General features: G+C 37.2%; 1 protein-coding gene and 1 pseudogene across 6 annotated transcripts in view; both read right to left on the bottom strand.

The window, feature by feature from the left end:
• Positions 1-373: 373 nt before the first annotated feature.
• Positions 374-4892, bottom strand: LOC111308488 (putative methyltransferase PMT18). Of its 5 annotated transcripts, none has more exons than XM_022906818.2 (7): positions 4313-4892; positions 4089-4133; positions 2491-3207; positions 2059-2269; positions 1560-1857; positions 988-1455; positions 374-892 (listed from the first exon to the last, which is right to left on the bottom strand). In XM_022906818.2, the coding sequence occupies exons 3-7, from the start codon at positions 3175-3177 to the stop codon at positions 664-666; spliced, it is 1893 nt and encodes a 630-aa protein (XP_022762553.2). In that variant the 5' UTR covers positions 3178-3207; positions 4089-4133; positions 4313-4892; the 3' UTR covers positions 374-663. The 5 variants fall into 5 exon arrangements, with proteins under 5 accessions (XP_022762553.2, XP_089621732.1, XP_089621733.1 ...); XM_089765606.1 differs by having other exon boundaries at positions 4247-4884; XM_089765607.1 differs by lacking the exons at positions 4089-4133; positions 4313-4892 and adding an exon at positions 3875-4025 and having other exon boundaries at positions 378-892.
• A 1185-nt stretch (positions 4893-6077) lies between these two features.
• Positions 6078-14625, bottom strand: part of LOC111308416 (uncharacterized) — a 28665-nt pseudogene continuing 20117 nt past the window's right edge. The window contains exons 14-26 of the transcript XR_016344881.1: positions 13122-13379; positions 12536-12634; positions 12331-12421; positions 12151-12218; positions 11969-12056; positions 11764-11894; positions 11653-11660; positions 10623-10839; positions 9421-9494; positions 8003-8109; positions 7633-7751; positions 7249-7326; positions 6078-6749 (exon numbers count right to left, since the gene is read on the bottom strand). The product of XR_016344881.1 is annotated as an uncharacterized LOC111308416 (transcript). The remainder of the gene's footprint in view (positions 6750-7248; positions 7327-7632; positions 7752-8002; positions 8110-9420; positions 9495-10622; positions 10840-11652; positions 11661-11763; positions 11895-11968; positions 12057-12150; positions 12219-12330; positions 12422-12535; positions 12635-13121; positions 13380-14625) is intronic.

Here is a 14625-nt window from a genome sequence, read left to right as displayed (position 1 = left end):
TAAATGCACCCAGTACAAGTAATTGTGAAAGATAAGAACAATGTTATTCAAGTTTGTTGGCTTGCTTTGACTTGCTGAGAGACGTTCAATTCTCCCCTTGGTTGAAATTGAAATAAACAAGGAAAGAAATCATCTGCAACACAACAATCACATATCCTACAGTGCACTGTGGAAACTGGAAAGTCCAACTAACATTCAAGTTCAACCACCATTCCAAAGGCACACCATTATAGCAATTGTGGTGCCTTAATATCTGGCTATCGAAGAAGAAGGGTTTATCTTCTGTCCCTACCGTTGTATTACCTTATCATCTTGAAATATATACATGATAATTAATTCAACAACTGCGGAGGCAAGAGCTTACTTTTCAGTTAATGCAGACTAAGCATTTCTATTTAGCTAATCCTACTACCATCAAAGCAGTGACAGTAACAGAGGAATTGGCGTAAAATACTTACATTTACAGTAAGTCAATAGAATACATGATCATGTGAATTAAACCTACCCTTTTAATCTTTGAAAAGGAAAAACTATCTTGGGTGAAATCTCAATGACCTTGACTATTTCCCAAGATAAAAATTACAAAAGGAAAGTGCAAGAGAGAGAGAGAGAGAGAGAGAGAGAGAGAGAGAGAGAGAGAGAGAGATACAGTATAAATCTCTACTAGAGTTGTTTTGGTGTAGCTTCACCAGTCCAGTATGTTTTGACAGAAACAAGAATTTTCTCTGGATTGAAGGGTCCGCTTTCATGGTCCATGATCTGACTCTTCCATCTCATTCCATCTGTTATACTCTTAACCTTCACAAGCAAATCCACAGTGTCCCTAAATATAACCGCCCCTTCTGGCCTCAGAATCCGATCCATCTCCAGCAAGATGTAAGTGATGTCACACCTTCAATAAACAAATTAACACAAGTTCAACCACAATGACAAATTACAAGATCAAAGAAAGTTCATGATTGAGAATACCATCCTCTCAAACATTACCTGTCCTGATATATACTAAACAAGCCACTAGCATGGATGAGATCATAAGTTCTTGGATATGTTGAGAATGCCTCACACCAGTCCTGGTACGTACCAATTAAACCACGTTCATAAATAACTCCCAAAGTGTTATGATCAGAATTTGCAGGGACCACATTCATGACCCACACTGGATACTTTAAGACTGCCGCTGCAAATCCCCCAAGGTAAGCATTCATGTCCAAAATATTCCGATACCGTCCAGTGGATAGGGGACTAATAATCCGTTTGTAATGTGCTACTCTTTCCTTCCAAAGTTCATTATCCTCTTTAAATTTCTCAGCACTGACGCCTGGTATTGAGCCACTGCTAATTCTTGGTGGAACAGCAAACGCACGCTCTGACCATTTTTCTATTGCGCCACCAGCAACATCATCTGAGCTGTTTACTTCTGGAAGTGGGGTTATGCAAGCTTCCAAATTTCTGTACCTTTTTAGCACAAATGACAAAAGGAAAATGAGACCAGAAAGGGCTTTATATATATGTTGTGTCAAAGGAGGAAATAAGAGCATGAAAGACAGTAAAGAGAGTACCAAGCTGTGTCTGGATCATCTGATTTGCATATGTGTGGTGTTTTCAAGACCTTCTTACTTTCAATACACTCAACGTGGTTGATGGGCTTTTGCCAAACTGATAGATCATTCTGTTCAATCACTTTCTTCCAGCATAGTCGTTTGGCAACATCTTCAATAGCATCTTGCTCTTGTTTCAAGTCCTCCTGTGTCCTTTCCCAGCCTCTCCAGTACTTCTTCCAGTGAATAGGTGGACCAGAGAGAACCCAATAACCACCAGGCCTTAGAATCCGATCCACTTCGGTGAGATACAAACCATCTATACCAATTAAACGAAACCATTAACTAATACACAACTTTTCAACCTATACAAGAATGACATAGAGGTAGTAAAAGGGTCATATGATGCCTTGCTGTTGCAATATAGAAGAGAGTAAAAGCGTCATTTCCACATTCCTTACAGAATCATCTCCTTCTTTTTTTTTTGGACAAAACAGCATGAGATATAAAGATGCCTTACCATAGTTTTGCCAAGGGATCAAACAGCGAGAACAATGAGCCAAGTCAAAAGCCCTTGCTGGGTAAGGAAGCCTCTGTGAACCCATAATTCCAATCATTGCAGGAACTCCACGTTCCAGCGCAAACTGGACCTGTGCTTCATGTGTATCTCTTGGAGCAAAAGACATTGTCAAGACATTCCTCTTCAAGAGGTAGGCACTGAAACTTGCAACCTAACACCAGAGAAAAGAAGAAAAGAATTAGCAAAGGCAATTAATAGACCATAGGAGTACCAGTTATTATCATAGATCATAAGTAGATATGGTATTTGTAATGGCATAGGAGAAAAAGAATTCATGATTTTAAAAAGTTTATAAGCCAATTAGATAGCAACAAATCCTAAAGGATGCAAAAAGATGGAAGCAAATAAATTAAAAGAATGTTCATTACTTACCCCACAGCCAGTATCAACTGCTGTTCTGATGGTTCCATCGGTAAGGGGAATGAGCTTGCCAATATCATCGATATATGCATCAGCTCCCCTAGGGAACATGGTGCCTCCCCCAGGGAATCTGAAACGATCACCCTCCACTTGAATCCAATTCTGAATTGCCTTTTCAATGCTAAGTTCTCTATGAGGGATGTTGTCATACCAGGCATAATCTCGGCTTTGAGGCCATTTAAAAGGGGTCTTATATTTTGGTGGAGCAGGAATAAGACAGAGAAGGAGTTCTTCCTTCGTGGGACAATGCCGCTCTCTATATTTCATCATGTTACGATCAAATTTCCTTCCCCTCACTTTATCTTGGCAGGGAGTGTACTCGCTGAATGACATATCACACGGCGGGAACTGACTGACTGTTTTAGAACTGTCGAGCTCAACTTGATGATGGCTTGCAAAGTCCAAGTTGGTTGATGATGGATTAACTGCAGCATTGCCCTTCTCTGATGTAGTGGCATTAGTATCACAACCAACTCTAGTGTATACATCAGATCGAGAAGTGGGAGTAGAAGTATTCTGCCAAGCTCCCAACACATAAAACAATATGCAGAGGCCACTAACCCCTAGAATCCAAGTGAGACGCTTCCCCTTTGTTTCTAGCTGATGATGCTTTGGCGATCCACTGTACTCTTTGGCCATCACGATCTACTGGGATTATCTCATGACAAGCTAACATACAAAAAGATGAAAAGGGGAAAGATTAGAATTGAAACATAGGACAAGTGAAAACAAAAATATCAGCACACGATTCCCTTAAAGGATGTCATCATAACTTCGGTTTACACAAAATAAGCAAAGATACCACAAGTAGCTGCAAGGGGATTTGTTCCTAAACTTAAAAAAAAAAGAAAGGATTTTAGTTTCCTTTTATGTCATATATTCTATATTAAATTATTTCTAGAAAAGAGAAAACAAGACTCCAGTATGACAGAAGAGATGAGCACATGTCGTAGATCTAAGTCAGGAAACAAGTGGTTCATTCATGCAGATATAATGGTAGAATTCACGCAGGTATAAATAAAGATTCATAAACTAGACTGAACAGAACAAAACTAACTAAAGACTCTAAAGCTGTCCAATTAACAATAATAAGGTGAATAAACAGAAGACACAGAGGAAAGAAAGAAAAGAAAAGAACTGAAGCAGCTTAAGGGAATCCAGGCACCAATATTTTGATTTGGACCAAAAATAAAATAACTTGAAAAGGAAAGGCAGTTAAAAGCAAGAATCTCAACGCCCATGAAAATGATTTATCAAAATATGTCTAAATAGCTCCAAGTGCCCAACGTAACACAACATCAGATCCACTAAAAGAAAAATGGAAATCATGGAGCACCATAGAGGAGTCCTTTTAGAAACTTGCAGACTTCTTAGAAGAAATGAACTTTGCAGAACCTTTTTATCTGGGGCTATCTTTTTCATCATTCACAACAAATTAATAAGAAAGAAAGCCATGTCTTTAGGAGATATTCAACATAAAAAATAAATGGCCGCAGCAAAAAGAAAAAAAAAAGAAATTTTTGTACCAGAAAACAGATACAGGAAAGTACCTGAAGAAGATGATCTGGTTCTGTTGGGACTTTCAGACACTTAATCTGTAAAAAGGGTACATAAAACTTTATTTAAATGTTATCATACATATAAATACATAAGTAAATAAATAAAAAGAAAAGAAAAGAAAAGGGAAATAAAGTACGAAGAGAAGGACCAATAAAGTAGCTAAGAAAAAGCAGGTAGACATTGGTGAAGAAAGAAGGTTATAATAATTGGGTACCGAGAAAGAGCCAAGTATAAGATCTCCACCATTACAGGAATTGATGACTGTTGTTATTTTTGAAAAAAGAAACTTAAAAAGAAGTAGGGGTACTGGATAACATGTGTTTACGTGCTATATATCATGGTGGGTTTTATTTCTTCTTCAAAATTTTTCGGACCAAAAATGGAGTGAAGTTGACGACAGAACCAGAGACGAGAGACCTAAGGAAGCGTGGATTTGGTCTAAGAAAGGACAAAAGAGAAGTGGAAGAAATTGAGTATTCACAGGAGAGTAACAGGCCTCATTTGTCTCTCATCCGTTTCCATATCTATACAACTTCATTTCCATTCATATTTTTGCCTGCTTTTTAGGTTCCAACTTCAACCTTAAACATAACAAGAAAAGCGTTATTGTTTTAAAAAGAAACACAGATTTGGAAAAGTGGGGTCGGAGATTTGCTCCAACTTTTCAAGAAGCAAGACCCATCACAGTCTACAATCAAGCACGGCCCTTTTCTTCTGGCCTTTCTGACAAGCACTAAAAGGTAAGGGAAATATTAACCAAACCAAAACAGGCTGAGATGATAATTATAATCGTCTACCTAAAGATCAGTCGTCCATATATATATATATATATATATATATCATAAAACTAAAAGCTCGGGTGTGGACTCTATGATGTCCAATCAAATTGGAACTCAGGTAAAGATTAAATGTTTGAGAAATAGAGATGAAAGTAGAAGTGAAAAAGGAGTCACGTTGATGATTTGATAAACCAAAAACGACCCAATCCATAGCTCAGCTCAGGTCATTTATCTTTTAAGCATTGATAAATTAATGTCGCACGTTTGGCCTCCTGGCTATATAATTGAAATTGTCAGGTCTATAACAATGTACATGCAACAACTCGTTGAATCTAATGCTACTACTAACTAGTACATCATATCGTGGATGAAAAATTAAAAAAAAAAAAAAAAGTTGCAAAAGTCTTACTTGAGTAGAAAAGAATAAAGGAAGTTGGTAGCAAGTGGCCACGTTGCGCCCTTATTTTTTGGCGAACAGAGGTGCGTTTGTCCTGTCGTTTTTTGGCTCCTAGGTAATGCTAATAATTTTGTCTGCCATTCAGCAAATGGCATCGATTCTTTCGTGAGTTTTGACTCTCAACTCTTAAGCGCACTCCCACACACAGGAAGCTGAAGGTATCCAATGCCTTACCCTGTTTTAACGCCAGTTTTATAATTAATTGATCAGGTGAAGGATCTAGTAAATCTCATCGAAAGAACAAAAGTTGAACCCCAAGCAAATAGGTCGCCATTACCAATAAATCATAAATCCAGTTATTCATTGCTCATCAATGAACAATTAATTTAGAGTTCATTTAATTGACCGAAATTTTGACTTATAATAACATGACTCCCAAAAAGTTCAAAGAAAGAAAAAATGAAACGTCACAAGATTTATGAGATAAAAAGAAAAATTAGATTACCTTATAAAATTAAACCCAAAATTCGATATACCTACAAATAAAAAAAAAAAAAGAGAATAACAATACCATTTATTTTCTTTTTTCTTGAACAACAGGAAAGTATTATCTATGAACATATTCATAGAAGGCCTTATTAACGTTGGTCATTGCCGGCAATAGTCGAATGCAATTTAAGATTTGGTTCAGCATCATAGTAGAAGCTCGCATCCAAGAACACTGACAGTACTTCACCGCATTGAAACTCAGGGCCTTAGACTACCCTGATAGATGCATGAGAAATAAATATGGTAGAAAGTCTGATCAAAGACCCTTACGAGTACACTGGACTAATTTATGTTACAAGAAAAATTGGTAGCAAAGAATAGTAAATTCCCATGCAAATGCATTTAAATCATTGCGTCCGAGTCCAAGCAAAAGCATCATCATAATTTACACACAATAGGACCCCATTCATCTAATCACATTTAATTTCTACCAGAACTAGCCGTGAATGACTGGAAAATCCTGCACCAAACTCTCCTCACCCAAGAGGCCTTCGTGCATGCCGAATGGTTCAGTTCCTCCACTCTCTGTTCAATTAGTCGATGGGAAATGATGTTTCCAAATTCCAATGAATGGAAGTTTTAAGGGCAAATGGCCGTTCGCTGAGTAAAACTGTAAAAGTAAACCCCGAGGTGCTCGAAAACAAAATTACCCAATATAAGAAAACAAAAATGATCAGCCAGCCAAGCAAGACGCAAATGGCTGATTATGAAACCATCAGGGATATGCTACTGCCCAGCTTCTTGAATTTCTGAGAAATCGTATTCTGGTTCTTGCCTTCATAAACTTCAATTAATGATTGTATTGCTTTGGATATCACCTCTTTCTTTTGGTTGCCAACAGAATCACTTTCAATCCCAGTCTAAGCACTCGCCTCCCCCAGTGACGAGTATGGCATCTTAAACCAGTCCTCCAAGAAAGATGCTTTCTATTACACAAGAGGAGAATAAGCCAGAGTAGAACAAAATGGCAGTATTTGATTTCAACAGTTAATTGCATATAATGCACAAATATCGGCCATCCATGATAATGGGTCCTACAGGGGACCTGTGGGAGAACATATCCAATAATGGCAATGATTCGTTTAATACAAGCTTCCAGTTATGGGGATTTGGTCCCCTATGACAAGGAATGCTTACATTAGCATACAAGCTTTGTAGCAAAGCTATGTTCATAGTGCTTAATAGTCAATATCTAACAGAAACTTTATTAGGCCAAAGTTTCAAGTTGCTAAGTTTTAGGTGATTATTTTTAAGTCTTAGAAATTTGTCACTCCATGCAAAGTACCACGTTTTTCTAATTTGAAAGTGAGAAATCATTGATAGTAATAAAATAAAAACTATATGACAGACATGATTTCATATCAAGGTTCATTGAATTCATTCATAGCATTTGTGAATGTCAAATGAGGGAGGTTTAAAGCTTACTTTGACAAGAAAATCTTTCAGAGGTTGGTGATCAGTGGCTGAAGAAAGGCTAAGAATATGCAACAAGGTTGAAGTTAACTGCAATAGAAAAAGAAAATCCAATTAATTATCAGACATGGCTTAGTCTTAATCAACTGGGAACACTACAAATATCTTTTTCTGAAAATAATTAGTAATAAATGAAGCAATTCATTCCAAAATTGTCACGAAACTTCAGATTCACAGGAATTATTGTGGTTATGCTAATTTTTTCTCTTATTTTTCCTTAATTTAATACCATTGACCTGGATTAGATGATAAGCATGTGTTCAGAAACAGCAGAAAGTGCAAGATTCTCTAAATTGCATTATATCATTTCAAAAGACGTCATATGCACAAAATAACCTGCTTCTCAAGTGCAATCCTATATTTGAAATTTGATGGCTCCGAAATTAAGTCTGAACCTAGATTCTCCACTACATGCTCCAGCCCTTGGACAATGTCTGGGAAAGATTTACCATAATCTGCAACAAACAAAGTACGCAATGTCACAAATCCAGCTTCAAACTGTCAAACAATATGCTAATATCAAGCCAAGAATAAAATAGCTTTACATTGAAGTGAAGCACAAGAACTTTTGTGATAACTAATCCCAGTTAACAAGTCTAAGTTTAACCATAAATAATGATTGAAGGAGGCATCAGTAATTTCAAGGCAAACAAAGCCACAATCGCATTTATAAACATGACAACATAGTAAGTATTCTACTACTCACCAAGTGCCGATGCTGGCACAGCCAACGCAGCAGCAGCTTGTATTCTGATCTTGAAATTTGAAGAATCACGTAGTAGTAATAGAAGAATACCAAAAATTGATGGAGCCCTGCCAAAAATGTGTACATGTATAGTTACAAATATATCTGAATTAGGTATCACATATTGTAGAAGGAAAACAAGTAGCTCATATCAACAAAACATGTGAAAAACATGGACATGATCTAGGAACTGTATAGAATATTTCCAAAGACCTTCAACTTTTAGCTTAAGATAAATGAGCAGCAAAGTCTTATTACTAATGAAACTCGAGTAAAATGAGAAATTTCTTAAAGGACAGTAATTATAATATTTATAAACGTAAAGAGAACAAAAGTTGAGGATTCTATGATTTATGACTTATGCCTGGTATGTTCATGATAAGCTCAGATATTTTATCCTTAAGAAGGGCTATCGATGTGTTTAATCTTATATAGAATATTTCTGAAGACCTTCAATTTTTAGCTTAAGATACACGAGCAGCAAAGTCTTATTACTAATGAAACCAAAGAGTAAAATGAGACATATATTAAAGAACAGAAATTATATATTTATAAATGTAAAGGCAACAAAAGTTGAGGATTCTATGATTTATGACTTATGCCTGGATATATTCATGATAAGCTCAGATATTTTATCCGGTATCAATGGGTTTAATCTTGTAGTTGTTTAGGAACGACCAAAAAACTGTTTTTTTTTGCCAAAATAAAAAAAGGTTTAATATTAACCATTTTGTCTCGGGTAGGAACCATAAACAAGTAGCAGGAAAGCATTTGCAAGATACAACCATAGAAAATTAACTGTTAAAAAGATCTTAGGGAGCCAAGCTAGTTTTCCATCCTCGAGCATCATTCCAAACATTAAGTTACAAGATGAAAAACATAGACAACAATTCTTACCTCCTCTTTTTTTTTTTTGATAAGACGGTTGGGAGTTTCCAATAAGCTTTGCTTGGGCCTAATCCCTTTTCTAGGCGATCTTAAGGGCATACTCTCCCTCATAGGCCTGGTGCATTCAGGATTTTACTTCCAGAATGGTCCCTACAAGAATCAAACGCAAGTTGACAAGGGGCTCCTCCCTTACCAACTTGACTAACCCTATTGGTTTGCAACTTCCTCCTCTTATCAAATTGTGCAAGTTTTAAATGTAGGATTGGCTAACCCGTGGTAATGAAGACTGAGGCTAGAGTAGGTTTGGACACTCTTTATGCATGCCCAACTAATGTAAGAGCAAATTGCTCATAGAATAATATATCCAACCTTTTCTTTTGAATGGCTTATGATTATTGTTAACAACAGTATAAATCAAACTGTATTAACCAAGAATAGGCTAACATATTGGGGCAGTACTCGCAAGAATTTAAGCATGAAGATCATCATACCAATCCATATCCTGCAGTTGTATTGTCTTATTCAAAAACAGGTTGCTCAGCGCGTGACAGACATTCCATTGAACCTAGTAAATGTAAAGTCAGAATCAACTACGGATCATAGCTAAACAAACATTCATAAAGACTATATGCTAGTGTCACGGACCTAAGGGGGAGTCCTGAATCCCACATCGAACATAATAGGAGGGTCCCTGGGGTATAAAAGGGTTCACACCATCTCCGCCTTGTGAGGCGCCTTTTGTAGGACAAAACCGTGAGGCCAGGGGGCCAGAGCGGACAATACCTCACAAGGGTGTGAATCGTGGCGGTCAGGCTGATTCGGGACGCCGGAAGGGTGAATGCCCGGGTCCCGGAGCCGCGCGGGTTCGGAGCTTAAGTCTCGACCCGTGACAAGTGGTATCAGAGCCAGCCCTAAACCGTTCGATCCACGCCGAGCGCCTCGAGGGACCAGATCAGGCGATACCATGCAGAAGACGCAACGAGGGCGTTGCGCAATCAGGTGCGGGAGAATGTCACGGACTTAAGGGGGAGTCCTGAATCCCACATCGAACATAATAGGAGGGTCCCTGGGGTATAAAAGGGTTCACACCATCTCCGTCTTGTGAGGCGCCTTTTGTAGGACAAAACCGTGAGGCCAGAGGGCCAGAGCGGACAATACCTCACAAGGGTGTGAACCGTGGCGGAAGGCTGATCTGGGACGCCGGAAGGGTGAATGCCCGGGTCCCGGAGCCGCGCGGGTTCGGAGCTTGAGTCTCGACCCGTGACAAGTGGTATCAGAGCCAGCCCTAAACCGTTCGATCCACGCCGAGCGCCTCGAGGGAGGTAGGCAGGGTGGCCGGCCTCCGTGACGAGGGCGTCACGAGGTTGGGTGCGGGAGAATGTCACGGACCTAAGGGGGAGTCCTGAATCCCACATCGAACATAATAGGAAGGTCCCTGGGGTATAAAAGGGTTCACACCATCTCCGCCTTGTGAGGCGCCTTTTGTAGGACAAAACCGTGAGGCCAGAGGGGGCCAGAGCGGACAATACCTCACAAGGGTGTGAACCGTGGCAGTCAGGCTGATTCGGGACGCCGGAAGGGTGAATGCCCGGGTCCCGGAGCCGCGCGGGTTCGGAGCTTGAGTCTCGACCCATGACACTAGCACCAAGTTGAACTTAATGTTCTCCAGAAAACCTACAATGCAAGTTAATACCTTGACATTTCCAGCTGTAACACAAGAAATAAATGGTTGCACCATTCTCTCCAGCCAATGCAAGTCCTTCAACGATGATGGGTAGGATGAATTTATTGCACCTCCATCAAAAGTGTTCAGATCACTTCTTGCTGGCAACATAGTAACATTGTTGCAAGTAGAAGAAAATTCTCTATTTGCCACTGGCTTATTATGCACGCATGATGAACATGTATATCTGACTTACAGCATTTAATTTGATCTAATATAAAGAAAAAGAAACGAGAAATAAAAGCTGAAAAAGTTGCAAATTGATGCACTAAGAGGATACTTTACAATCTCTTCAAGAATACAAAAATTCATAAACTATTACTAGGCTGAATATTAACCAGTAATTACCAAAACAAAGTAAAAGCTAACATATGAGCACCCAAGATGCCAAGATCAATTATTGAGAATATATGAATAAATCATGGAAAGGGCCAAACACTTAACATAAACCATGGCATATGATAACATAGATGTATACAGTTAAATAGATAGTTCAATAAAAACAGGTATTCAAGGAAGCTATCTAGACAACCTTGATAGCATTGCACTTATTCTTGGGCTAATATGGAAGAAATTCAAATGAAATGATTCATGTATCTGACCCTACAAGCTCTGGATCGAAGTTTAATGAGAATACATTCTCACTTACAAAAAAATAATATTCACACAAATGGATTAAGATAAGACTAGGAGATGATGTAAAACCAACAAAAAATAACTCCAAAACTGAGACATATATATATACACACACACAGACATACATACATACATACATACATACATACATACATATATATATATAGATGGTGTGGTTAAAGTACCCTATATATTTTTCAAATTTGTAAAAAGAGAGATACACATGTCCTTCTCATCCTCTCCCTTCTCTTTCTCATATGATCCGGTAATTCATACATTACCTAATTGAACTTCTGGCAGATATAAAACTAGAACAAGAAACTCATGAAAAAATAGATATAATTATAATAACTCACTAACTTACAAGAATTGCTGGAACAGACACAAAAGGTGGTCAGCTATGGCTCAAGCATTCACACCAAAAAAGGCAAAAGTGTGCAACCAATTCCTATAGCACTAACAATTACAAGCTAACTTTCACACCAATCTCCCATGAATACATAGAAGGTTTTAAGATGCCCACAAACATACATACCTTGTCCCCATCCTTCGTTAGACGCAGAGCACACTCAGTTAACTCCACTAATTGGGAATTTGTTTCTGACTCTACAAGTGTCAAGAACAACAGTAGTATCAGCTATAGCAAATGCAAAAATAATTCCATCAAGCCAGAAAGCTACCTGTTGACTCTTTTAAGGGAAAATCATCAATAAAGTGGTGGAGAGAATTACATATGTTTGCCAAAGCCCAAGAGGCTGGTATTTGCACCTGAAAAAGTATTCATAAGTGATATTTACATGTTAAAAAATAGATATATAAACACTCCCTTAAGTTCTAACTCAAGAACAGAATGAAAATATACTGAGACCACAGGATCACGTGTGTTAACCTCAACAGCACGGATAAACTTGCCAAAGATCTCTGCACTAAATAGTTTAGGCTTTTTGTAAACTTTTCGTTCATGACTTTTACACATGTACAACCAATTAAAATATCACAAAAAATTGGGTAGATCATTTAGCAACATTGTAGAATCAACTTTTAGAAGTCTTTTGGAAACATGAGAAAACACCAATGGCTCGACAAGCACCTGACCTAACTGAAGGAACCTTATCATGCTTAGCAGCATTGATCTACAATTTTTTTCATTTCCAATCATAAATCATAAAGAAAAGGGATTAAATGTTAAGTTCGCCACAATAAGGAGGGAACAAAAATTCACGTTTGAAAGAATGCTATATCAGGACTTATTAAAGACAACAACAAAAGTCCTGTTTTTCCTTCGCGAGAGTGAAGAATATAGAGGAAGTGATTCCAGCAAAACAAGTTACTGATGCAGTTCTAACCTTTCAGAGAAAAAAAAAATAGTTCAGTGTCATACACAGGTAATAATAGAATACTTGAATATTGTTAGATGTGTGCTTACCACCTTCAATAAAATCGAATGAGATAATAATCACAATGTAAAAAGTAAAAATCACAAGAGTTGCCTGCAAATTCAAAATTTTGATTTTCAAATGTGTTTCCATCCAACATTATCATATTTTAGGTTTTATTTTTTTTGCCACTCGAAGTTAGGAATCATTTACAACATGACATAATTGGCCAAGAAATAGATATTCAAAGGAGAAAGTTAAGGCAAAGAGAATTGTATGCATTCACCTCTAATTGCATATAGAAGAACAAAACAAAATGATGATGAGGATGATGATGATGATAATACAAATAGTAAGAACAAAAAAAATCAAGGTAAGTCAATCAACTCAGCTTGAATAAGCCTTAATCTGCTGCATATCAGTGGTCTAACAAAACTGAGGGGAGGGGGAGAAGAACCTAACCAACTGCAAAAGTATGCCACAGAATTATAAGCATGTGCTTCTCAATTGTCTCAGCCCACTGCTCAATTCCTGATGGACATGTATTTCGTTCTTCTTTAGTGTCTTCTAGACTATGGGATCCATGTGAGAGAGTTGAAGATACTTTCTTTGTACTTATTCAATCAAAAGTAAATGGGGTATCCAAAAAATTTTCGTCTAAAGGATCCTTAGTTCCTCTAAATCCAAATATTGCACGAATGCATTCGTCCAAAACCTGAAGAATAAAGCAACATCAAAATTTATGAATCGATTGCAAAATTTAACAAGGAGAAAAAAATAAATCAGAAATGGAAACTTGTGCATACAACTACCACATGGAGAGTTAATACATTACATAGGTAGCTCCAAATATGGTATCAATAACTGAAACTTCCCTAAGATCAAATATATCTAATATGGCATGAACAATCTGCCAGCCTTCCTTGAGTTTAGTTCACAGGATGTATTTGTGGAATTTCCAATCCACCAAAATTGAAAGGAACCATGATAATGATACTAATGCCGACAAAAAGTACATTGAAAAGGGTTTGATTTGAAATATCGCTTGATCACAAAAATTATTGTCACAAACATACAATAATGCAAATTAAAAAAATGAAAAGAGAAAACCAATTAGCAGTGTCTTATTTTTATAGCAGCTGTAACAATTTTCTCCCCGACAAACACAACAGTATTTCCAGTTTGTTCGTTCCAGATCTTTGTTGGAACTTTAACAGTACCTTCTTTCAAAACTTTATGAACAATAGTAGATATTTGTCCCCAACATGCTAACATTAATTCTAGGTAATTGTCTAACACAGCTTGAAAGGCCTGGAACATGTAATATATATATGTGTATAATAGGTATTTTTAAACCAAAATACTCAAAGAAAATCTCAATCGACTAAACGCAACAGAAAATTTAACATATCACATATATACATATATATATATATATATGCATGAACTTGAAAAACCTAGATTTTAACCTACCTAAATACCAAGCAAAGTCTAACAAAACAAACCAAACAAACAAACCCACATAATATATGAAATCAGATTCTTCCAAAATTTGCAAGAATGCCCTTTATCATTATGCTTCTCAATCAAATGCAGCATCATGCAAAATATATGTACCTATTTTTATCTTGAACCATCTGTTTTTTCCACCTATAGCTTCATCAATATATATTGCAATCAACCAAAAGCCAATTATTTCAAATTTTTCCTCGGTGTGTGATTGCTATCTTAAGGGGAGGAAAGCTCACAAACACATACATGAGAACATGTAAACATGCTAACTTGTTAACTTAACATCACAACAAACAAACCAAGCATTATCTTCACAATAAACTTCATATAACGTTCACCAATTCGACTGCACGGATACTAAAATTATCATTTATTGATCATGTGGCTCATTACACTTCCACATGATCTCATTCCCTCTTTAGCTTCCTTTATTTCATCTATCTTTGCTA

Source organism: Durio zibethinus, chromosome 9, assembly GCF_047325235.1.
Source record: "Durio zibethinus cultivar Kanyao isolate XHJ-2024 chromosome 9, ASM4732523v1, whole genome shotgun sequence".
Classification (NCBI taxonomy): domain Eukaryota; kingdom Viridiplantae; phylum Streptophyta; class Magnoliopsida; order Malvales; family Malvaceae; genus Durio; species Durio zibethinus.
This window is presented reverse-complemented; position numbering and strand designations above follow the sequence as displayed.